This window comes from Myotis lucifugus, unplaced genomic scaffold (assembly GCF_000147115.1).
Source record: "Myotis lucifugus unplaced genomic scaffold, Myoluc2.0 scaffold_3, whole genome shotgun sequence".
Taxonomy (NCBI): Eukaryota; Metazoa; Chordata; class Mammalia; order Chiroptera; family Vespertilionidae; genus Myotis; species Myotis lucifugus.
In genome coordinates this window covers 29,975,028-30,001,994 of record NW_005871051.1, presented here as the reverse complement: position 1 = coordinate 30,001,994, position 26,967 = coordinate 29,975,028, and the positions used below count along the sequence as shown (strand labels likewise).

Sequence of the window (26,967 nt, the reverse complement as noted above, 5' to 3'; positions counted from 1 at the left end):
TGTATTTGATATAGAATATTGTGCGCGTTTTAAGATATATGTCATAATTGGATACACGAATATATTGTAAAACAGTAAGGTTAACCCACACAGCCATCACCGCACCCAATTACCATTTTTCCTTATAGTGAGGACATTTAAGAGCAGCCAGCATCCCTTTTAGCAGTTTTTAAGGGTACAATCCAGTGTCATTAACTCTAGTCCCCATGCTGTATATTAGAACTTACCACTCATCTTATACCTGGAAGTTAGGACCTTTGCCCACCTTCACTTATACCCCCCCATCCCAGCCCCTGGCCACTACAAATCTACTCTCTGTTTCCATGGCTTCAGTATTTTTAGAACCTACGTGTAAGGGAGATCATACAGTATTTGCCTTTCTCTGTCTGACTTGTCGCCCTCAGCATAAGGCCCTCAAGTTCACCCATGTTGTCTCAAATAGGTTTTCTTTCTTTTTATGGCTGAATAATATTTCATTATATTGTAAACCATATTTTCTTAATCCATTCACCCATCAACAGACACTTAAGGTGTTTTCCTGTCTTGGCTGTTAGAAAGAATGCTGCAGTGAACACAGGGGTGCAGATATCTCTTTGGGTGCTGATTTTATTCCTTTTAGATCTATACCCAGAAGTGGGATTGGTGGATCGTGTGGTAGTTCTGTTTCTTCCTTGTTTTTTTGGTGACCTCCATGTTATTTTCCATAGCAGCCACACCCATTTCCGTTCCCTTTTCTCCACATCCTTGCAGGCACTTGTTGTCTCTAGTCTTTTTTGTAATAACCATTCTGACAGGTGTGAGGCTGTTGCTGGGTGGATGGGGTTTGAGGTTAGCAGGTTTCCTCCCAGGGTCTTGGTGAGTGTGGATCCAGTCTGGTCCCTGGGTAGAGGGGCTGCCCCCAGGACCCCCCGTTCAGTAGGGCGGTGCTGTACAAGGGCCCACCTTAGAGTCCATGGTTGTGTCCTCAGACAGCGGTATAAACCGTTTCTGTGATTCGTTCTTTCTTAGAGATTGTGCCTCTGATGGCAGAAGAAAATGTATTCCATCAACACTCGCGTGCACGACCTTGCGTGCACAGCCTGTCCTTTGGCACGTGCGTTTGTACGGCAGAAACAGTAGGGTACTGTTCCCTTTTATATTTTTATATACAAAACAAGTAATCATTTCTTTGTTTTTAGGTTTGGCGAGGTTTCCACCAAAGTAAGAAAACCGAAAGAGAGAGACAAGAGGAGATGGTGTTCCTGGGCATGGTAAGTTCACTTACACACACACACACAACATGTGTCCGCTTTTCTGAAAGACAGTAGCACCTGTATGGTTTGAGTCTTCCTTAGCCAGTCTTCCTTGAGGGGAAAGAGGAAAGAAAAATAAACAACCAGTGACTGACGAAGGTGGAATCACCTGTACTTGACAGAGCCTGCCTGGGGGGAGGGGAGCAGGGGTGTGCCCCCACACCCGCTCTGTTAGAATCTGTGGACCACCCCCCTCCCTACCCCCCGCCAGATGTGGACGCAGGTGCTGAGCTGCTCACCAATGCTGTTCCGGCTGATGTCAGCAGTGCACTCGTCTTTATTAGTATTTGTGGTGACCAGGTTGCACTGACTTGCTGCCTCTGGGGGACAGTGACTGACGCAGACTTGAAAGGGTGTGTTAGTTACCTACTGCTGCGTCACAAATTACCACCAACCGAGCAGCTTTCACACACAGGCGTGTTCTCTCGGTTGCCGTGGATCAGGAGTCTGTGCTTGACTGGATGCCTCTCCCAGGCTGCAGTCAAGATGTTGGCCGGGTTGGGATCCCCTCTGAGGCTCAACAGGGGGAGGATCTGCTTCCCAGTGTGTGTGGTGGTTGGCAGGACTCCGCCCCTGTGGGCTGTCGGATGGAAGCCTCCATTTTCCGGCCCATTGTTAGCCGGATGCAGCCCAGCTCAGTGCCATGGGGCCCCTCCATGTGAGAACTTGGTCACCAAAGCCAGCCAGGGAGAGATGCTCCATCTCCTGCAAGCATCACAGAAGTGGCACGCCGCACGTTTGCCCTATCGGGCGGGTTAGAAGCAGGTCAAGGGTCACCCACACTCAGGCAGAGGGGAGGGCAGGAGGGTGCGAGCACCAGGAGGTGAGGATCATTGGACCGTCTTGGAGCCTCTGTCTGTGCTGGGCGTTTCCTCCTTGGTCGGCATCCCCAGCAAAAGCCTCCGAGGAGGGCAAGGTGTGTCTGTGTTTCAAGTTATAATTGTTGACAGGAACGTGAGGCGGTGCTCACCCGCACCCCCGATGGGTGAGACCCACTCGGCCTTTCTGAACGGCAGTCAGCCGGCTGTGCAAGACCATTAGCATATTTCCATCCTTCACCCCCAGTTCTAGTTCTAGCTTAAGGAAATCATGAGAAATAGGGATGTCTGTGCATAGAAGTTTCCTAGTGTCCTTTTTAATGAAAATTGGAAATAAACAATTCTGGTGTTCAGAGTAGGGATGTAGTTAAGTGATTTGCGGTGGACCTACATTCATGTAGTGCCACGCCACCAGCCACCATCAGAAACATGTTTATGACTAATTTTCAATGCTCGAAGTGAAAATACAGGATTTAGAATTATACACAACAATACGATTTCATCTAAATATATACGCACATCCACACACATGCAAAGAAAGAAAATATACCGAGTTCAGATAATGCTAATTTTTTTTTTTTTTTTGGTTTGGTTTTCATTAATCTCACCCCAGGATAGTTTTCCCATTGATTTTTAGAGAGAGTGTAAGGAAGGGGGAGAGAGAAACATTGATGTGAGAGAGACACATCGGTTGGTTACCTCCCACAGGCACTCACCGGGACCGGGCCAGGGATCAAGCCTGCAACCGAGGTGTGTGCCCTTGACAGGAATCCAACTGGCGACCCTTCAGTTCACCAGGGCTGAAGCTCTGACCACTGAGAAACCAGCTGGGGCTGCTCATTTTTTAATGTGGGGACTTTTGAATAATTTTTTGTCCATAATTGTCTGTATTTTCCTACACGTTTGAATTTTGCTTCATTAACTGGAAAAAAAGTACACATTTAAAAATAAAAGTAAATGGCCATGGAATATTATCAACTTTTTCTCCTACGCCCTCCAAATTGTGTGGTGTATGTGGGGAAGTAGATAGGGAATGAGCTGACATTCCTCTACACCATCCTTAATAGACACGCAGATATGAGACATCATAATAAAAACAATAGATACTTCCAATTTCTACTTTAAAAATTAAACTCACAGACAAAGATTTAATCTCAGATAATCTAAGTTGAACATAAAATTTTGTGTTAGCAGCAGTTTTAATTCAACAATTTCCATTTAATTTAACCCAGCCTGCATTTGCTGACCATCTACTACGTTCATGCACCAGAAACTTAGGGAATGGCCAAACAATATTTTTTCCATCTTGAAGCCTTAATATCTTATATTGATCCCACATAAAGATAGAATGTCTCTTATTATGATTTTTTCTGCTTTTGTCATTTGTATCTGCTCAGCTCAAATAAAAAATGCCTATTAATTTTTCAGCAGTGCAGAGTTTGGACAATATAAAGAGAGTAACTCATCTGTTTTCTATTAAAGGTGACTTTTCTTCCCCCTCTGCGTGTGCGTGTGCATGTGCGTGTGCATGTGTGTGTGTGTGTGTGTGTGTGTGTGTGTGGTACGCATGCTCATTGAAATTTTACACCATTGTGAAATATATGGATTCAATTTATTAAGAATGGTATCTTCTGCTCACTAGCTGATAACCATAAAAATTCATTACCCCAAATTGAAGAAATGTTTCCAATTGAATGTATTTTCCACTCTATCACTAATTAAGATAGTGTCTGCTTGTTTTAAAATTTCATTTTTCCCTTATTTCATTTTGTTATATTACGCCAGTGAGGAAACCAGTGACTTATCTGATCAAAACTGTATATGCATCTGTCAGGGAAGCTTGGCATGTTTCCAGGGGTGACTATTTAGTAACTGAAACCAGAATTAGAGCAAGAAACATCATTATGCCATCATTCCACTCCCGGCCAAATGTTTTTCTTACCATTGACATATAAATTTTTTTTTGATACTGCCATTTTAAATATTTATATTCTAAAATCTACAAAGGAAAATAAATAGCACTCTAGAAATTCATGTGCAGTTATTTTAATTGGCAGAGGCAATGGGGTGGATCAGGTAGAGGGAAACTTAATGAATGTCATACATTTCATTCTGTGGATCCCTTTGAAATAATTGGTCCTACAGTCATGACCATCATATATTCTGTGTTAGCCTGAAGCTATCACTGTTTGCATTATAATGAACACTGGGGGGGGGGGGCGCGTAGTAAAGAGAAAGAACTGTCACCGCGAAATGCATCAGTGGGACCCTCACAGCACCGCAAAGGCCTGCTCACTTTCAGATCCCAACGCAAAGCAAACTGGGTGCTAGGTTGTTTTTAGGTCAATGAATTAGACTTATTTCTTTATGAACAAATCACCCCCAGTAGGTGCTGGGGCCCCCGGCACGCTCCCTCCAAGGCTTCCTTTGGGAAGGCGGGTGCAGTGCCCAATGCTTCCCCAGCCCTCAGCACCCGTGGGCTCCTCTTTGGAAAGGGCTGTCAAAGCTGAAATGAGCCAAGAATCAAAATGAGAAGCTTTCATGGTTGCACGTTAATATCAACCAGAAGCCATGGCATCCAGCCGGGCCATGTGCATTATGTATTACTAGAGGCCCGGTGCACGGATTCATGCACCAATGGGGTCCCTCGGCCTGGCCTGCAGACATCCCCCGAGGGGTCCTGCAAGGGACCACCCCCCTGCTGCATGATTGGGGCTGGGGAGGGACCACTGGGGTCTGATCAGCCAAAATGAAACGCTTTCATGGTTGCACGTTAATATCAACCAGAAGCCATGGCGTCCAGCCGGGCCATGTGCATTGTCAAATGGTCAAACGATCAGTCAGACACTTAGCATATTAGGCTTATATTATATAGGATAGTTGGCTCCAAATGACATTTGATTGTTTCTAGAAAGAAATTTATTCTCAATGAATGGGTATGCCATGATTTATGGGATTTTGTTTTGATTTGTTTTAGATTTTTTTAAATGTTTTAAATGGAAAAGAGCCATTCCCTAAATGTCCCGGGGGGAGGCAGCATCTTAGAAATGAGTGGCCGTCTCCACCACAGGTGTTGAAGGGTTTGCTCCACTGTGTTGACAAGGAAGCAGGCATCCAGGTGGCCAGCTGGGGGCTTTGAGCGACACCCCTGCCCTCCCTGTGAGCCTCTGTCCCGTCTGCTGTAAGAGCAGGACAGAATTGCTGATAGGGCTTCAGGGGGGATGACAAAGACACCCTTCCAGGAGTGGCGGCTGCTGTTGGTCATCGTGGAACATCAGTGTGTCATCCTGATAACGGAATGATGTCTACAGTGCAAAGTACCAAGAAGTGTGATAACTTTTCTGCATTGCAGAACACGAAACACTTCAGAACAAGTTGTTGCATCAAATACGCAGGCCACTGGCTTCCAAATAGGAAATACCTCGGCCTTTGTGATTCAGGCATTTGCAGTGGAGCTGGAGTGGTGCAGGCCCGAGTCTAGCATGCAACTGAGCATCTGGCTGCCAGGGAGGTGCCCAGGGTCCCTAAGGCAGCAGGTGCCGCCACACCGCGCCCTGTGTGTGCTGCCCGGGAACGGCCCGCAGACCAGGCTGGCTGTGATCCCGGTGCAGATGTGCGGGTCTCCAACAGGCGGAGCCAGGCGATCAGAGGGTCAGGGGGACCCTGAGTCATCTTTGGGAACTCAAAAGCCCACCTCGAGAGGTTTTAAAAAAGGAAAAGTCACTGTTTTGTTTTTTCTGTTAAATGGGATTTTACAGTCTAGAGACGTGGAAACCTGTAGTCTGACGTGAGGTGGTTTTTGTTATTATTCCTCTGCTCTCTTCTCGCCTGGGTCTCAGGTCATCAGCAATTCAGTGATGAAGGTATTCTCTCCCTCTTGCCTCCTGATCCCAGGATTCCTACAGGCACGTCCTCAAACAGGACGTTTGCCCTAATTCATCTCCACTTAGGCCCGCAGAGTCCTTTCAAGGAGCATGCAGAGTGGTTGAGGCCGAGAACTCCGGAGCCGGCCAGCCTGGGCTCACGTTCCAGCCGCACCACTGCCCAGCTGTGTGGACTTGGGTGGTGGCCTGGCTCCTCGGGCCGAGACTTCCGCATATGCAAGTGGGAAATGGTCCTGGCACCTGCGCATCGGTGTGTGCTACGTATTAAAGACACTGCCCTCTGGAAAGCATTCAAAACAGTCTTGCATGTTGTGCACAGTGAGCGCTGGGGAAGTGCCAGCTGTTTTTCTTCCAGTGGCTTAGAATCCTGGCTTTAGATGCTCATATCGCTCATGATTCAAAGGTTTATTTAAAAATTGCCATTTTGCCCTGGCCGGTGTTGCTTAGTTGGTTGGGTGTTGTCCCATGCACTGAGGGGTTGCTGGTTCAATTCCAGGTCATAACACCTGCCCAGGTTTCAGCTTGATCTCCAGTAGCGGGCATGCAGGAAGCAGCCGATCAATGTTTCACTCTCACATCTATGGTTCTCCCTCACCCTTTCCCTTCCCCTCTCTCTCTAAAAGTCAATTTTTAAAAAATAAAAGTAAATCTTTTTTTAATTGCTATTTTTACCTATTGAAGTTAGCCAAGATCAGAAAGGTGAATGCCACAATGTTGGCAAGGTCTGGAAACACAGGCTCCATCAAGCTGTCGGGGGGAGAGGGACATGTCGACCTCTTTGCGAGGCAGATCAGCAATAGCTATTGAAATGACAAATGCACGTTTTTTAAAAGGTCTGACTTATAATATCCATAAAAATATTTTCAGACAAAGTGCTTTAAACTGTAAGAAACCTGTCAGTGGAGAAACACAGCAAAGCATAGAGGCTAAGAACAGAGAGTCTAGAAATAGATGCCTTGAGTCAAAGCCCCAGTCTACCACTTCTTGCTGTGTGACCCTGGGTAAGTTCCTTGATCTCTCTGTGCTTCAGTTTCTTCATATTTAAAATGAAAATAACAACAGTACCTACACATAAGGCTATTATAATAAATAAAATAGTTAATATTGGTCAGCCACTTAAAACAGTGCTTTGCAACCTGTAAGTGCCATTAAAGTGTTTATCTAAAACATTTTTAAAGAAAGTAGGACCCAAGAAACAGATTAAGCTTCCTCCACTAATCAATCATAAGCTCAATCAGACTCTGTTCTAGCACAGCTCCTAATTACGCACATTTTAAAACTACTAAGAAAGTTTTAGAAATCGGACCTAAGGACCAGAAAAATTTTAACCTTTAATAGTTTGGCACCCACTCAAATTGGGGCATCTTCACTTAATGACATCACGTAACTGGACTTGGCGCCGAGGGCAAAGGAAATCACCGGCCTGGGTCTCCCTGCGGTCCTGTTGCCACGCCTGCTGGCTCCGTCGTCATGAGGAGGCGCGCTGGTATAAGCACAGGTTTATAAATACAGACACATCGCTCTAAAATGGAATGATGGAACAAAATGGCTTAATTCCATAAACCAAGGAAATGGAGCAACTGCAGCGCGGTTCCCTCCACAGCATGAGGCGGTCATCCCCCCGGCAAAGTCAGACGGGGGCAGGGGCGCCCCGTGGCCCCAGGAGCTGGGCCCGAGAGCTTCCTAATGAGCAGCGCTGCCCGCTGTTCCCAGGAGGCGGCGGGCGGGTTCATCTCTGGGTTGGCCACAGCACGAGACCCCGCAAGCGGTCATTTGCTTCGCTAGATGCCCCCTTCCCCTCACTGCTCTGGCTTTGCCATCAGGGACAACAAAGCACCATGAAGAAGCGAACCCCCCAACACCCTGGGCCTCTCCAGAAGCTTGTCCTCATCCAACCACCTATTTGCAAGTGCATTTGTGACTGCTACATGGAACAGATTTCCATTTGGACAAATGTCCATTTTCTCTTACTAATTTGAACACGGATTTTTTAAGACAAAGCCCATGAAACATTAGCTAAGCATTTCAAGTTAATGGACCATGGAGTCCTATTTCCCCACAAACCCAGGAAGCGTCCCCCGATGTCCTGTTTTTACAGCAGCATCAATTATTAATATGCATATTTCTGCTGACGGAGGACCTTGCCATCAGCGTAGGTTGCGTTATCCGGTTCCAGGTCATTAACTATGGAAAGCTTGTAAATATAATGGTTTATTCACATGGGAAGCCTTCATTAAGACGCGTAATTCTACCGCTAATGTATTTCAATACATCGTATGTTATCTCGCTTCCTATTTCCCCTTAATATTCATAATTTATTTTTAAATGAGTTGCTGTTGATGCGACGATGAGTTCTCGAATTTGAATTCCATATGACCGAGCTTGCCGAGGAGGAAAAGATGTTTTAGCCCCGAGGAAAAGCTGCTCATTAACGTGGGACCCGAAGAGATGACAACCTCTACATTTAGAAGCAACTAGAGAAAGATGCTGCCAGTGACCCCAAGTGTATGTTTGTCGGAGCGTGTCTATAGGGAGAAACACACATGGACACACAGGAGAACAGCACTGCCTGGTGTAGCAGGAGGAACTCATAGCCACGGAGCCAGAAACCTCATGGCTTGTTCATTAATGCAGAATGACTCGGAAACTCACTCAATTCTGAACCTCCGTGTCCTCATCTGTCCAATGGGGCGGCCAGGTCCCCATTTCCACCTCGGAGGTGGATGTGAACATGAGTAAAGGACTCCGGTGAACCAACGTGGGGACACAGTGCAGTCCCATGGGAGCTGGGAGATTTCCCGTTCCGCTCAGAGGTCATGGAGCGGGAGGAAGTCCGCCAAGCAGCACATGGAGAGCTATGGACAGGACACGCATCAGAGTCACTACTCATTACTTCATTTTTAGGGATAACCCGGGAAAAGGCCCAATTTAAACTATAGTTTGTATACATACGTCTGTGAAAGAAATTTGCCATAAATCACCATAAGAAGGATGTAATTGGGGGCGGAAGCCGTTTGTGTGATTCATTGATTGTGAGAATCATAACATTAATGCAAGACTTCAATTTCACACAGTCATCACAGACGGAGGAAGTTGGGTCCTTTGTAGCAGGGACCCACTTTAACATAGTCACGAAAACAATGGGTTCTACAATAGTCCTTGGAGAGATGAGGGAAAAATCTGTAGAAGAATTATAAGATGTAGGCACTAGGAAGGGGAAACATTACCTGGGAGGTGTAAGAATTGGCTACTTCTTTATATGATTAAGTAAAGGGAATGCCTATCTCTTTATAGTGACACCAAATGTATCATATAAAGTCCTGCCTTTGAGCACCTGCACAGTGAGGCAATTTAGCTTGTTTTTAAGATTGTTCTTCAAAAGGATTCTATAATTTTCATTCTAGATTCAGATTTAAAGTAGTTTTAGCATTTTCTCCTGTCATAACAGTCACACATTCTTCTTATACTAAATGTAGATAATTGGCTTATTTCCTTCGACTTCCTGATGCATGTTTTTATAAACTCCTATATGTGTGATTTTCTTTTCATCTTTCTACCTTGATTTTGTGTCATTAAGTGGACGCTGAATTCCAACAACATCTGGATTGTGGTTTCAAGTTGAGAAATCACTCCCAGGGGTTCATAGGTATTTCTTGGAGGTTGTGGTGTGTGTGTGTGTGTGTGTGTGTGTGTGTACTTGTTGCACTTAACTGTTTCATTCATTTGGAATTTATTTTAGTATATGACATGAATTGAGTCTTTAAGATGACCATTTCCCCCCACTAATTGATTGAAATTTATAGTTGTATCCATGGAAACAAGACCTTCAATTTTGTCATCTGCTGGTTTCACAGCTTTCAAAATAGACTTTAATATTTTTCTCTTATCCTGGAAATTTCTCTACAAGGGAGCTTCCTAGCTTCCCTGGGTTCCAGGCACCCAATGTTGGTGCCGCTGGTGCAAGGACAGCAATCACACTGACCCCCGCACTGACCCCACAGTGAACCTGCACCAAGCACCCCCACCCATGCCAGACTCCAGACAGAGCTTTCCAGAGAGGGTCCCATTCAGTCATCACAGCCTAATGCTGCCCTCATCCTAAAGAGTGGGAGACGGAGCCTTCAGAGAGTTGGGACCTTGTATGAAATCACACAGGTAGCAAGTGGCACAGCCCAGACTTAAGCCCAGACACCCTGCCCTGAAATCCCAGAGCATGGCTTTGGATCACATAAACTAGGCCTTGTTCCCTGCCTCTGCCACGTGCCAGCTGTGTGCATTGGGGAACGCTGACTCAACTTTCTGGTTCCATGTCCTCATGTGATAATAGTACCTGCCCAGCAGGACTGTGGCAAGGACTACGAGATTGTTTCTGTAGAGGGAGCAAGCGCAGGAGAAGCTCAGGAAGTGGTCCCCTCTGCTGCTTTGATCCCTTTTATAAATTTCTCCTCCTCCTCCTCTCCTCCTCCTTCCTGTTCCTCATCATTTTAGGTTTTGCAGGACATAGAGTCTCCGTCACAACCGTTCAACTGGGACAATCTAAACAACATAATAAAGTGATACTGGGATTATAACCCAAAGTATGTGTGAAATATCCATGAGTCCATATTGATATAAATAAATTATTGAATCATTTAATAAATGTGGGAGAAGAGACCAATCTATTATGCAGAAAATTTTCAAATAATTTCAGGTTCTCCACCTTCAAGGAAGTAGAACGTAACTCCCACTCCTTAAGCGGGGGCTATGCACAGTGACTTCCTTCCAGAGGACAGTGTGGAGGGGGTGGGGAGGAGGGGGGCAGTGGTCTTAGAAGGGGAAACCTGAAAGATACCACGTAAGCCAGGTGATCCAGGTTAGCAGGTTGATAGTTTGCCCTCTTGATACGACATGATAAAAATGGCACTTTACCTCTGTGGTCTTCCTCTCAGTGACCCAGGACCCCAGTCTAGTCGTTACCGGGTAGAGCTGTGTGTCGGTATAATCGGTTTCCTTTGTAAATCTGTTTATTTTCTTTTTATTCATTTGAAAACATTATTTGTAAAAGACATCCCTAGGCTTTGCCAGACCGACAGAGGTCTCTGAGGCACAGACATTGTTAAGAGCCACTGATGGGTATGACGGAGGATTAGAATTGCTAATTCCTGTGCCCCGTTCCAGCTCATCTCCTTGTGACCCACAGCCATGTTCCCTTCCACTTCAGTGCCTTGGCTTATGCTGTTCTCTTTTCCAGGAAGAGAGGTTCCTTTTATGCCCTGACTCAACAGAAATCTTTTGAGCTTAGCTTTGCCCTGGATTCTGCAGGCTCTTTGACCATTCCATACCCTACAGCCTCTTTGGGAAGGAAAGCCCACAGAAGGTGGGCGGTGGGTAGGATGCAGATGACGGGTGAGTGGTGGGAGAACCTTCCAGAACAACGGGGTTCTAGTCTTGGACGTACCCAGTGCTGCACTGGTAATGCTTAACCAAGGCTCTCTGGGGAAAATGTATGCATATATCATTTCATTGATATAAGGTTGTGTACATACAGTTTACTACTAATAATAAAATCTACGCTCCTCTTTGTTGCCAATCTCACCTAGCCATCAGTGCTCACAGAACACTTTCCTTGATTGTTACTGAGCTCTTCTGTCTGTTGTCTGGATGATAAGGGGTTGCATCTGATGAGTGAGTGTAGTTCTGATATGGACATAGATTGTTACCTTCATGTGCCTTAATAAGACGAAAGTGAGACAACCAAAGGACACTGCAGCTTCACTCAGCCATCAGTTTTAAAAGTCGGACACCCCTTTGCTGAATCAGATTACAGTTTTGGGGCTGGAAGAATATTTCCTCAACTTCTTGTGCTAGTCACAACGTAGCTGATACAGACACGGCACATTTTTATGTTTATCTGCATTGTTATTTTCCTATCACTTAAGTCTAGACAGTTCAATCAGAACAATATCCAAAGCCCTGACTTACAGCATTTGCTAATTTCTGTAGCCAACTTCAGGCTCCTACCTGAGTGAACACCGTTGGAAGGTACAGACAGTCACCCACCACCACATGGCACTTTCAACATAGAGAAATGATGAACATGCATAATGTCAAGCGCATAGATAATAGTAAAATCCAGTGAAAACAGCTAAGAAGTGATGAGATTTTTAGTATTGATGACTTTCATTTTTAATATAACTGATTTAATTATAAATTTATAAAATTTAACATTCAAAGATGATGATTTAACAGCCAGCTTGCAAAATTCCTGGAAATGCATCAATTAGATCTCATGAGCCGTTATGGGCTGGCTCCAGCTCACCCCTGAATTGGCCCTTCATTTGCTAAGTGACCTGGGCTGAATCTCTGAACTCCCTGGAGCTCAGGATCTCTACTGTCCCAGCTCTCCAAGGAGTGATTCCTGGCACCAGGAGCCCCAGGCATGCTTTCCTTCTCCAAGTCCCTTTTAGCTCTTTCCACCCAAACCCACAACATAGCACTTTCCTAGGTTATTGGCCATTGTTCCAGCCTATGTCATGCATCACTCTTATCCTGCCAACTGTTTTTCTGTAGGGATTTTAAAGAGTAGGAGTTAAGTCTCGACATTGTTCTGTATTTTCTCTGACCACACCCTTCAGGATGCTGGACCAGGGCTGAGCACTTGGTTGGTACTCAATAGACAGGCATTTGTTGGCTTGCTAATCTGCAGACTTTGGGGAAGAACATTCTGACAATAAGATACAATATCACAGTGAGTGTCTGGGTCAGCAGATAATTTTCTTTTTTGGAGGTCTCTAGCAATGGAACAGAGTTTTCAGGGCTGATGTTGGATTTTCTTGAAATCAGAGCACTCACACTCTCTTCACAGCTTTTGGCTTGCTCCAAATATTTTCTTATTCTATAGCAGCCGTGGGCAAACTACGGCCCGCAGGCCAGATCCGGCCCGTTTGAAATGAATAAAACAAAACCAAAAAAAAAAGACCATACCCTTTTATGTAATGATGTTTACTTTGAATTTATATTAGTTCACACAAACACTCCATCCATGCTTTTGTTCCGGCCCTCCGGTCCAGTAAGAACCCATTGTGGCCCTCGAGTCAAAAAGTTTGCCCACCCCTGTTCTATAGTGTTTATTCTCCCACTAACCAAGAAGATTCAGAAAAAGTTTACTTTCTGTAGTTTGGGTGATTTTTTTTTAAGGTTTACTGAATATGCATTTTTTCAAGCTAACTTATATCTCCCATTGGATTCTGGGAAATGGTGTGGCATGAGCACCATCTTTCTTCCCCGGGGCAGTGAATCACATTGACAAATGTTCCCGCCAAATCTGATTCTTGTGTCCTGCATGTATTTCTATGAGCCTTTGGTAAGACACCATTGAAGATATTGGGATAATTCCCCAGTTCTAATATTTTCCACCAGCTTTGTAACCTTTATGATCTCAAACCTTTCTGCTTGTATTCTCAGGACCCGCCTCCTCTGTTGAATGAAGTCAGTGCTACAATAGTCCAGGCTGAAAGGGTGACCGGCCTGCGGGATGAGCTGCAGATAAAGCATGAAGAGGACTACAAGACCGCCCTGGACACCATCAAGAGCCAGCTGCAATTAATAGAAGGTGCAGACATCAAGGAGAACCTCCGAGACCAGATCCGGCACTGGATCATCGAATGCAGGTGAGCGCCAGTGGCCTAGAGACCACGCCTGACTGTCTCTTGTATGTTTTCAGCACAGGAGCATGTTGATGTAGATTTACGAGGGTTTTCGGCTTCATTGTAGAAAAGTGAAATGTCAAGGTTATGAATTCAGGAACTAATTTTTTGTAATCATTTGCTGCTGTCTTTTTCTTTAATCACAGTTTCTATAATGCTTCCCTGACCCCGTGGACTTGAACATCATGCGCCCCACCCCCATTCCTCCTCCAGGCAGTGTGCAGCCTTGCTTTGGGAGAAATAGCTGAGTGACCTGTGTGGTTAACTTCTCTGTGGGTCAGTTTCCTCGTCTGGAACAGGAGGACAAGACTCGTACCACATCATGAGGTTGTTTGGAAATGCAGAGCACTTAGACCTCTCCGTGTAGATCATTGTTACTCTCTTATATTATGACCACCTGCTTAGTCACACATCTGGCCTGAGAACGGAATGGTACATACAAGTCAGGTATTTGCAGTAAATGGTGTGGGCAACGGTGTCACAGCCTTTCATTCTTATCCAATTACATAATTGTGTCCGGAGGAAATAATCTTAGGATGGCTTGTGGGATCATGGAAATTTAGGGAGAAAGGCATTGTTTTAAATGAATTGTCTTCCGATTAAATCTTGTGGGATTATCATTAAAAACCTCATTTTTATAGTTAATGTGGATGACATGCCCAATGTTCATGAACTTCTGCCATCAGGAACTCTCCTCCCTTCTCTTGGGACTTCAGAGAATAGGTGTCCACAGAAATGTTTTCTATCAATGACATGATGCTTTAGTTTTATATAGACATTTTTAAAATTTATCTTTATTGTTGAAAGTATTACAGATGTCCTCCTTTTCCGCCCCATTGACCCTCCTCCTTCCCACTTCCTTCCCCTCCCTAGGCCTTCATCCCACTATTGTCTGTGTCCATGGTTTATTCATTTATGCATATAAGTTCTTTGGTTGATCTCTTTCCTCCTTCTCCCCATTCCCTCTGAGGATCCTCAGTCTATTGCACGCTTCCATGTCTCTAGATCTATTTTGTTGGTCAGTTTATTTTGTTCATTGGATTCCACATATACATGAGATCATGTGATACTTGTCTTTCTTGGAGTGACTTATTTCACTTAGCATGATACTCTCCAGGTCCCTTCAGGCTGTCTCAAAGGGTAAAAGATCCTTCTCTCTCTTTTTTATAGTAGTGTAGTATTCCATTGTGTAAATGTACCACAGGTTGTTTTTTTTATCCACTCATCTACTGATGGGCACTTGGGCTGTTTCCAGATCTTAGCTATTGTAAATAACGCTGCTATAAATATAGGGGTTCATATATATTCTTTCTGATTGGTTGCTTCAGGCTCCTTAGGATATATTCTTAGAAGTGGGATCACTGGATCAAATGGCAGTTTCATTTTTAATTTTTTAAGGAAACTTCACACTGTTTTCCATAATAGCTGTACTAGTCTGCAACCAGCAGTGTACTAGGGTTCCTTTCTTCCACATCCTCCCCAGCACTTGTTTGTTGATTTATTGATGGTATCCATTCTGGCAGGTGTGAGGTGGTATCTCATTGTCACTTTAATTAGCATCTCTCTGATGATTTGAGCATTTTTTCATATGTCCCTTGGCCTTTTGTATGTCCTCTTTGGAGAAGTGTCTTGTTATGTCTTCTGCCCATTTGATTGGGTTATTTGTCTTCCTTTTGTTGACTTTTATGAGTTGTATGAGTACTTCATGTATTTTGGATATTAACCCTTTATCAGATGTATCACAACCAGCATCATATTCAATGGGCAAAAACTAAAGCCATTTCCCCTAAATACAGGAACAAGACAAGGTTGCCCACTTTTACCACTTTTATCCAACATAGTACTAGAAGTTCTAGCCACAGTGATCAGACAAGAAGAAAAAATAAAAGACATCCAAATCAGAAAGGAAGATATAAAAATGTCATTATTCACAGATGACATGATATTGTACACACAAAACCCTAACGACTCCACCAAAAAAACTACTAGATTTAATAAATTAAATTTTGGCAATGTAGCAGGATACAAAATTAATACATAGAAATCATTGGCATTTTTATACACCAATAATGAACTCTCAGAAAGAGAAACTAAACAATTCCATTTACCATTGCAACAACCAAAATTAAGATACTTAGGAATAAACTTAACCAAGGAGGTAAAAGACTTATACTCAGAAAACTATAGATTGTTGAAAAAAAGAGATAAAAGAAGATATAACAAGTGGAAGAATATACCATGTTCATGGGTTGGTAGAATTAGCATCATTAAAATGTCCATACTACCCAAAGCAATCTAGAGATTCAGTGCAATCCCTATTAAAATACCAATGGCATATTTCACAGATCTAGAACAAACACTCCAAAAATTTATATGGAACCCAAAAAGAGCCTGGATAGCCTGCAGCAATCTTGAGAAAGAAGAACAAAGTTGGAGGAATCATAATACCAGATAACAAGCTATTAAAACAGCTGGTACTGGCACAAGAACAGGCATTTAGATAAATGGAACAGAACAGAGAACCCAGAAATCCACCCAATCCATTATGCTCAATTAATCTTTGATAAAGGAGGCAAGAGCATACAATGGAGTAAGGACAGTTTCCCAGGTGTTGGGGTAATTGGACAGGTACTTGTGAAAAAATGAAACTACATCACCAACTTATACCATACACAAGAATAAACTAAAAATTAATAAAAGATTTAAATGTAATTCATGAAACCATGAAAAGCTTTGAAGAAAACATAGGCAGCAAAATATCAGACATCTCATGTAGCAAAATATTTACTGATACAACACGTAGGGCAAAAGAAACAAAGGAAAAAACAAACACATGGGACTACATTAAAATAAAAAGTTTCTGCACAGCAAAAGAAACCCACATCAAAATGAAAATGGAACCCACTGTATGGGAGAACATATTTACCAATGACATATAGACATTTTAAAATCAAATTTATTTTTATTTGACAAAACAAAGTAGACAGCACTATGTACAATTATAATCTCAAATAAGCTAAAATATATAATATATACACACATACATATACACTGAGTGGCCAGATTATTATGACCGCCTGACGTTTGTAGGCAAATTAGCTATACTTTCACACTGAAGTTGCTAGAGGGCCAGACCATTATAAATAGAGAAGCAGGTTGTTTACCATGACAGTAGAAGTGATTTTTTCTGAAGATACGGGTAAACAATGCAATTTAACAGCCTTTGAATGTGGGATGGAGATATATATACTGAGTGGCCAGATTATTATGACCACCCCATCAGTTCTTCGTAGGGCCACCTTTTGCCTTCAATACTGCGGCCAATCTTCTTGGCATTGACTCCATGAGATGTTGAAAGGTGATGCAAGGAATCTGACACCAGGCCTGATAAATAGCACTGTCCAGTTCTGTGAGATTTGATGGTTGTGGAACCAGCTGCCTGATGGCTCTTTTAACTTCATCCCACAAATGCTCAGTTGGATTGAGATCTGGTGATTGTGGGGGCCACCTAAGCAAGGTAAAGTCTCCCTCATGTTCTTGAAACCACTCCTGCACAATACGAGCACCGTGGCATGGCGCATTGTCTTGTAATCTCCATTGGGATATGCCATCAACATGTTAGGATGAACTTGATCAGCAACAATACTTAGGTATGTTGTGCTATTCAGACGTTGTTCCACATGAATTAAAGGGCCCAAATCATGCCCCAAACCATAACACTGCCCCCACCAGCTTGAAGGGTTGTATTTATGCATGTGGGGTGCATGCTTTCATGCTGCTTCCGCCAAATTCTCACTCTGCCATCTGCATGATGCAACTGGAAACGTGACTCATCAGACCACATGACTGTTTTCCAATGCTCGACTGTCCAATCCTTGTGTTCTTGTGCGAATTGGAGACGTTTTATCTTGGTAACTGCAGACAGCAAAGGTGTTTGAACAGGCCTTCGGCTTCCATATCCATACGATGCAATGTACGGCCAATTTGCCTACAAACGTCAGGTGGTCATAATAATCTGGCCACTCAGTGTATATATTCATACACACATTTAACTTATTAATTATATGTTTGTATGTGCATGGAAATCTTCTGGAAGGATACACTAGACACTGTTAGTGTGGCTACCTCTGCAAACTAGAGCGGTGATGTTGGCTTTTATTTTATATTCTCATGTGCTTTTGAAGTCTTTTTCAATAAGTACTATTTTTATAATAGAAAGCCTAGTTAAAAATATATTAGAAGAAAGACAAGCAATGAGTTGGGCATAACCCAAAATAAACATTTAAATTTTAAAACACTCTAATGTTTCAAAGTGATGAATGCAGTACCTGCATGGCACGGTTGGAAATCATCTTTTGATTAAAGACTAGGGAGGCAGGAGTTGCTTCCCCCACCTGAGGTCTGGGAGGGTCATGGGAGACTTCTGCAGGCCCTGATGTCACCCGGGAGCGGCCCTCCCAACAGTGCAGGGGCTCTGGGCTCCCTTTGAAGATCCAGGCCTGGCTGGCCGGCCCCTTGAGAATGTTCATCCTGGGGTCACTGACCTGACAGTCTGAGGCCAAGTCAGAGCAGCTCCCAGGGCTTTGCTGCGTGTAATTCACAAAGATGTAGAGGTTCCTCTCTTGGAGGAATGTAAGGTCGAGGGTGCATTTATCTTCTTAATTGGATTACATTGATCTGATTGACTTTGATAAAAATCCTTTTCCTTGCTCTTTTAAATCAAAGACACATAAAAAGCAAATATTGTCTTTTGAAACATGAAACATGATCAACCCTCAGGCTAAATTCCAATAGGCCACACGATGGCAACTTAGAGAATTTCTAGAAGTTACAATTCGTATATACTCCCACAATTTTAAATACTTATTCTTAGCTCATCTATTTAATACTTACAGTTGCCAAAAAGGGTTATACCCAGATTTTTTTAAGTCAATTTTTAAATTATCTTAAAGGAAGTCTTTTTTTCCAAAGTTAAAAGTAATACATGCTCATTGCAGAAAGTTCATAAGACAGAGGAGTTTAAAGAAGAACATTAAAAGCATATAGTATAACTTTTGTATACCAAGGTTGCTACTGTAAAATTTGGGGTAAATTTCCTTCCAGTCTTTCCCTCTTGCATATATATTTTAATTGCAGTTTGGTGGATTCTTTTTCTAATTTTTAAAAATTTTAAATTGGTTTTTCCCATGTCCTTAAAATGTTTTTCAAAAGAGGTTTTTAATGATTGCTTAACAGCCTAGTGCATGGATGCCCTAGTTAATGAATTATTATCTTTTTAATCTTTTGTCAATTGAAAAGAGAAGATACTGTCTCAGTAATCTCTTCCCTGTCATTTATCTGCTTCTCCTTGTGATGCCTTTTTAAGTGATCTCTAAATTATAATTATATATATATATGTTACTGATACATACCAACGCTTTATTAACATATCATTGCAATAATGACTTTCCAGTTGTCATTTGCCTTTTATTTTTTAATTGGTCAATGGGAAAGCTAGAGAGAGAAAGACACAGAAGAGGAGAAATAAACAGTCCTTAAGAGCCCACTGCCCAGGGCCTACGACTCACTGCGGCCGGGCTGGCCCTGCTCCCTGGGCGTCCCTGCTCGGAGCCTCGGCGATAGTACCTGCTGCCAGGTTGTGGTGGGATTGAATGAGATGCTGCAAATAAAGACTCGGGCCCCACAAGCTTCCTGTGAAGGTTTTGAACTTTGTAGGTGTTTTTCCTGTTTTAGATGAGATTTTCTCCAAATACTATTTTCTATTAATATTGGTTATATATTTTTAAACAATGTGCACCATCACCTAACCCAGCTCTCCAGTGGGTTCGAATGGTTTTCCACTTGAGGCTCTGGGACGTTCTTGGATGTACAGTCATGGGAGAGCATGGCTGATACTTTCTCCCGTGCCCATGTCACACCCTTAGGTCTCTTTCCCGCCCGTGGAGCAGGCTCTCAGCTGTGGTCACCTCCAGGGTGCTTCACACTAATGCTCCAGGGACCTGGAATCTCTGGACTGGGGGGCATTTGAGCTCACTGTCCTTCCTACAGGCCAACCTATTTGAAATAACTGTTTTTGTCAAATATTTCAATCTTGGAAACATGGTTTCAGTTGGAGAGCACTTCAGTTCATCAAGCAAACGCCAGCTTCCTCTCCTTCACCTTCCGCCCCTCCTCATCCTCCCAGAGTCGGACTCAAATGTGGGGGTTTAATCGCCTGTAACTTACCCCTGGCCTCTCGTCATTAAAACCATTCTGGTGATTGGGTATATTAGGTGTGTGTTAATTTAAAATGATAATAATAATATTTATTGGGTACTTATTGTGTGCCAGGAATTCTACGTGCTTAACACATTAACTAATTTAACCCTTGTATTAATTTGCTATTGTCACTGTTATGAATTACCACAAACTTAGTGGCTTAAACCACTAGAAATTTATTTCCTCCCAGTTCTGGAAGTAGGAAGTCTGAAATCAAATCGAAGTATCAGCAGAACTGCATTCCCCCTAGGAGCTCTAGAGGAATGTCTATTCCTAGAGGAATGTCTATTCCTCATCTCTTCCAGCTCCACGAGGCTGCCAGCATTCCTCGGCTTGTGGCCACATCACTCTAGTCCAGCCGTGGGCAAACTACAGCCCTCGGGCCAGATCCGGCCTGTTTGAAATGAATAAAACTAAATAAAAAAAAGACCGTACCCTTTTATGTAATGATGTTTACTTTGAATTTATATTAGTTCACACAAACACTCCATCCATGCTTTTGTTCCGGCCCTCCGGTCCAGTTTAAGAACCCATTGTGGCCCTCGAGTCAAAAAGTTTGCCCACCCCTGCTAGTCTCTGCCTCTGGAGTCACATTGCCTTCTCCTCTCCTGTGTGTCTCTATCTCACTCTGTACCACTCTTAGGAGAACACCTGTGATGGCATTTAGGACCCACCAGATAACCCAGGATAATTTCCCTGTCTCATGACCCTTCATTTAATCATCTACAAAGACCCTTTCTCCATATAAAATAACACTGACAGGCTCCAGGGATTAGGACCCAGTATTTTGAAGGCTGTTATTCAGCCTAATTCTCCCTCAATCACTCTGTGAGGTAAGCACTGTTCTCCCCTTCATGCATTGATCCATATGAAGAACCAAACTACAGAGTTTGTATCACACTCTAGACCAGCGCTGCCCCGGATGGACTTTCTGAAGTGGTGGAAATGGTCTAGAGCAGTGGTTCTCAACCTTCCTAATGCCGCAGCCCTTTAATACAGTTCCTCATGTTGTGGTGACCCCCAATTTCATTGTTACAAATTGAACATAATTAAAGCGTAGTGATTAATCACAAAAACAATATGTAATTATATATGTGTTTTCCGATGGTCTTAGGCGACCCCTGTGAAAGGGTCGTTCGATCCCCAAAGGGGTCGCGACCCACAGGTTGAGAACCGCCGGTCTAGAGTCACACTTTCTAGTGTAGTAGCCATGAGCCACATATGGCTGCTGAACACTGAAAAGGCGGTCAAGGACACTGAAGATCTGACTATTTAATTTCAATGTAGACAGGCACATGCTGTTATGGATACCATACTGGACAGCACAGTCATGGGACACTTCCTTTGGAGAAACATCTGCTACAGGTGCTATTTCTCTTGGCTTGGGTCCTGTTATAAACCATCATTTCAGTTTCAAGATCCATCAATAAGCTTCATTTAAAGTATCATCACAGACAACAGAATGGTGATTATGAGAGTAGAAGGGGGTGAGGGGAAAGATGAAGAGAGTAAAAGGGGTCCAATACGTGGTGATGGAAGGAGACTAGAGTTCAGGTGCAGAGCACACAAGGCAATATACAGATGCTGTATTAGAGAATGTTATTAACCAATGTTACCCCAATAAAGTAATACAGATTTAAAAATAGATGGACAGATAGATAAAAAATAAATAACATAAAAAGGAAGTAATAAAGTGTCATCAAAAAGTGACTTCCTCCCACCCCTTAGGGTGACAAAGGAGAACCTGCAGCCCAGGGAAGCTGCCTGCCCTCAGCCAGGCCGTGGACCATGGGCTCTTGTCTCTGAAGAGGTTCCGGGCTCCTCCTTGGCTCCCTCACAGGGAGCAGAGCCACCTGAGTGGCCATCAGCTCTGGAAACCAGGGCTGGTCCTAGACCGCCGGGTCTGCTGTGGAACATTGCCGTTCTCCCAGCTGCATCTGTTACTCACTTGTTGGACCCACACCTGACGTCCGGCTCACCCTTCAGTCCAGGGAGAGTGACATCCCCAAACAGGCCGATGGCTCCGGGTTGGCCCGTGCCAGTTCTTCTGCAGCAGGTCCCTTTCCATCCATGGAATCTTAAGGGATCTTAAAGGGATGAAAATTAAGTAGCCTTGTTCCACTTTTAAAGCCAACACACAATCAGAAGTGATGGTTAAGAGGAAGGGCTCTGGGGTCCTCAGCAGGTGAGCCTGGCTGGGAATTGAAATGCCACTGCCTTCTAATCTCATGATGTAATGGTATCTATTCTGTTAGCCGTAATTTTAAAAATCCATTATAAATCGCCCTCTCTCTCTCTCTCTCTCTCTCTCACACACACACACACACACACACGCACGCACGCACGCACGCACACACGCACGCACACACACACACACACCATATGTAGAGGTCTTAGAGCCAGGCTGCCTGGGCTCAAATTCCAGCTCTAGCATTTGCTGTGTGACCTTGAACCAGTTACTTAACCCACCTGTGCCTCCATCTCCTCATCTTGAAGTGAGGGTATTAGTATTACTAGCTCTCACTGCAAGGAAGGATGATGTAGATCAATACTTCTAAGGCCTTTGAACAATGTGCAGCACAGGCTGTATCTTCAGTGATGATGTTCCACGTGTAGGAAGGCGTTCATTCTCAGACACACAATTTGCAGTTCATCCCTGGGTCTGCGGCCTTCCTATCACTATTCAAAACTGTGTCTTTCCAACAACTGCGTTGTTGCCAGTCTCTGGGAGAAGGCTGGGCTGAGAAAGGGCTGTGAGAAGTGGGGGTGAGAGGGGGATAAAGCTGAGGGGATAATAACAGAGCAGGCAAACAAAATATAGACAGTGAGGAATGTGCTTCGAGTCCCCAGGGCAGGGGTGTGACATGTCTAAGATCACCCGCAAATGGACATTCTTTCTGGAAGAGGTCTTGGAATGCTTTGTTTTGTTTTTTCATTTTCAGATTTACCCTTTGCATACAGTTCTGCAAGTCAAGGTTTGTCATTTTAAGGCAGGTGGGCCTAGGGGCCTATGGACTCCTGTCTCACCCCACCCCCTAGGTTGTGCTAATTTCGGCCCCAAATTCCTGGAGGGACTGCAGAATTGATGGCAATTGGGGAAAGGAGTGCTCCTAGCCCAGCAGGCACTGGGCAAGGCAGGAATGGGCTGGAGTGAGTGGTGTGTTTGGAGTGAAGGAGAATGTCAGGTTTCCTGTTTTCTTGGAGAAGTGTGTATCTCCTGCACACGTGGGAGGCTACCTGGGTCGCTCCTAGACCACGGCCTACCTCGCTTCCATTGCTGTTCACTCCTGTGGACACTGACAAAAAATTCTCTTTTGATGCCACAGGTCTTTCCACTGCTCATACACGAGGGACTGTGCCAGGTGCCTCCCACGGTTGCCCTTATGGGACTCCAAGGCTTAGAAAGGTTGAGTAAGGTTTATTGGGCTCGAGGCTCCTGAGAGACGGGGCTTGATTCTAAAAGGCACAATGTCCCCAAAGCACATTCGTTCTGAGCGCTCCAACCGCAGAAGCCCTGTCTGTGGGCCCCGACTGCCGCCACCGGGCGGAGTGCACTGTGTCATCTTGTGGGAAGGATGGCGGTGGCCAAGGCCACGGGGCTCGTTAGCTACAACCTGTAAACCCGGGGCTCCCCTTGTTCCTGACCCCATCTCTGTCTCCTGCTTCCAAGCACCTCCACACGGAGCTGGGGTGGGTTCTGCGCAGATAGAAGGAAGGGAGAGGGGCATGATGGGATTTGAGGAGCTGGCTTGCCCAATTATTTTATAGACGACAAAGCGGGCTTAGGGAAGTCAGGGAACTTGGCTAAAAACTTGGGTAGTTACCGGCAGACTGAATCATGGGCTTTGTGTGAAACTGGAATTGGGTCTCGAGGGCGGCTCCGAGCTGTTCCTCTGAGGACTTGTAAGACATCAGAAGAAGCCGCCAGCATGTTGACAATGGATGCCTTTGGGTAGGGGGACCGTGGCTTTGTTCGTTTTTCCCTTTACATTCCAAGTTTTCCACATGGAGTGTGAGTGACTTTCAGGATGAAAAAGAAGTTTTAGAGGAGGGTGGGAGAGGGGTGGGCGCACACAGGGAGGTGTGTGAGGGGCTCATTATTTCCTATTCCTCCTGCAATATGTTTTCAGTAAATTCTCAGAAGCATCTGTGGTCCTTCGGTGGAGATGTGAACATGTGCAGGTTACTCAGATGAGAAGGCGAATAACATTTTTCTGCCAGTTGCTTTGGTGGAAATGAATGGGGGCCATAAGGAGAGGAGGGATGGGAACTGAAGGTCCCGGCGTTCTCGCCGAGGCCTTGGGACAGGTGCACCCCTGGAGCAGTCGCCTATCTTGATGTCCGTTATCGCAGTAAATCCAATTAAGAACACGCAGCAGCTATAGGTTCTTGTGGTTTCTCCAGGCGCCGGCCTGTTAAAAGACAGGCCCAGGGCTCATGTGCAAACGCAGTGGACACACTCGCTCTCTGCGGCCCACGGTCTGTTCCAGCGGATACTGCTGCTCCCTGCAGCGTGCCTCTCTCCTCCCCTCTGGATGGCAAGCCTTCAGGGGTCAGGGCTGTGATGCCTTCGCCCCGTCTTCCCTGACCCTGCTCAGGGGCAGCGGGGACAGCAGATGCTGAAGATCCTGATAATACTGTCCTGAATGTTGAGCCAGACTGTGGTGCTTCTACACTGGGACCCAAATCAGAATCAGCCGGAAGCTTGTCAAACACCGAGTTCTGGACCCAACCCCAGAGTTCATTGTCCGTGGGTCTCAGGTGGAACCTGAGAGGCTGCGTTTCGAAGTCACCTTCCACGCCCTTTATTAATTTGCCTTCTGTGTGTGTGATAAGAACGTTTGACATAGGGTCTGTCCTTCCAGCTAATTTGTTCACTCACACGACCCTTTTATTGACTATGGGCTCCATGCTGGGTAGCGGCTGTCCAGGGCTTCCTCATCTGTATGACTGACACTTGTACCCTTGACTAGCACTTCCTCTTTGCCCTCCTCTGCTTGCCCTTGTCAATAACCTTCTTCTCTCTGCTCCTATGAGTCTGAGTATTTTAGGTTCTTCATTTAAGTGTATCATACAGTGTTTGTCCTGTGCTTACTTCACTTAATGTCCTCCAGGTTCATTCATGTGGGAGCAAATTGCAAGATTACCTTCTTTTTTAAAAAGTATATTTTTAAAAATTGATTTCAGGGAGCAAGAGAGAGGGAGAAAGGGATAGAAACATCAATGATGAGAGAGAATCATTGACTGGCTGCCTCCTACACGGCCCCCACTGGGGATTGAGCCTGCAACCCAGGCATGTGCCCTGACTGGGAATATAATCGTGACCTCTTGGTTCATAGGTCGATGCTCAACCACTGAGCCACACCAGCCGGGCAGATAGATTTTCTCCTTTTTGATGGCTGAATAACATTCCATTGTATGTATATACCACATTTTCCTTACCCATATATCCGCCAATGGATATTTAGGGTTTTTCTATCTTTTATCTGTTGCAGTGAACATGGGGTTGTGTGTGAAAGAAAGAAAGAACTCACTCTTTTTTGTTTTCTCCCTTCCCCACACACTACTGTCACACTCACACATCAAGCAATTCCTGTGACACCGCCCTATAAAAGCCAACAAGCTGAGGGCTCAGTCCCACAAAACTGCCCCCCAACTTCAGGTGCCAGACACCAATTCCCGGATGTCACCCATACTACTGATTGATTGGCTATAAATCAGGGTTTCTACAAAAACCTACTTGGGTTTGATAATTTGCTAAATGGCTCACAGAACTCAGGGAAACACTTATATTCACTGGTTTACTATAAAAGGATGTGATAAAGGACAAAGAGGAACAGCCGGATGGAAGAGATGTGTAGGGCGAGGCCCGTGAAAAAGGGGCGGGGCTCCCATGCCCTGTCCTACATCACCACCCTCCCAGCACCTGGACAACAAACTCCCCAACCCAGAAGCTCTCTAAACCCACACTTTTGGGATTTTATGGGAGTTTCCTCATGTAATCATGATAGATCATTAACTCAATTCCCATCCTCTCTGGAAGGTAGAGGGTGAGGTTGAAATTTCCTAGCTTCAAATCACTGTTCCATCTTCCTGGTGACCAGTCCCCACCAAACATTGCCTCATTAGAGCAAAAGACACTCTGGTCACCCGGAAATTCCAGGGGGTTTCGGAGCCCTGTGTCAGGAACCAGGGTCAGAGTTCAAACGTTCGCTCCTTGTGCTCTTATCACTTAGGAAATGACCCAGGTTCCAGGAGCTCTGTGCCAGGAACTGGAGCAGAGACTAATATATGGTTTTTCTGTTATTTCACAATCTGCATTCAGCTCTTCAAGATCTGATTTTATTTCCTGTAGGTAGATACCCAGAAGTGGGGCTGCTGGATCGTATAGAAGTTCTATGATTAATTTTTTGAGGGGCCTCCATACTGTTTTCCATAGTGGCTGCACCAACTCACATTCCCACCAATCGTACCCATGGTGTCTTCTCCATCCCCTCACCAACACGGGTCTTCCGTCTCTCCGATGGTGGCCATCCTAGCAGCGTGAGGTGACACCTCACTGTGGCTTTGATTTGCATTTCCCTGATGATCAGTGAGGCTGAATACTTTTCCTTGTACCTGTTGTCCAATTGTATGTCTTCTTTGGAGAAATATCTGTTCAGGTTACTTTGCCCATTTTTAAAAAACGTGCTATTATTTTGTTTCTGTTTTTGCTATCAAGTTGTGGGAGTTCCTTATATATTTTGGATTCTAACCCTCTATTGCAGGGGTCCTCAAACTTTTTAAACAGGGGGCCAGTTCACTGTCCCTCAGACCATTGGAGGGCCAGACTATAGTTTTAAAAAAAACTATGAACAAATTCCTATGCACACTGCACATATCTTATTTTGAAGTAAAAAAACAAAACGGGAACAAATATAATATTTGTATTTGCATGTGGCCTGCGGGCCGTAGTTTGAGGACCCCTGCTCTATTGTATAGATGGCTTGCAAATGCTTTCTCCCCCTCTGTAGATTGCCTTTTTATTTTG

The 26,967-nt window shown here is 44.5% G+C and overlaps 1 protein-coding gene across 2 annotated transcripts in view; it reads left to right on the top strand.

Annotated features, from left to right (window-relative positions):
• IQCA1 (IQ motif containing with AAA domain 1) overlaps nt 1-26,967 on the top strand; it is a 115,502-nt gene that overhangs the window by 15,359 nt on the left and 73,176 nt on the right. For both annotated transcript variants that reach the window (XM_023759579.1, XM_023759573.1), the window contains exons 5-6: nt 1,179-1,250; nt 13,438-13,643. In XM_023759579.1, coding sequence (XP_023615347.1) covers nt 1,179-1,250; nt 13,438-13,643 — 278 coding nt within the window. The remainder of the gene's footprint in view (nt 1-1,178; nt 1,251-13,437; nt 13,644-26,967) is intronic.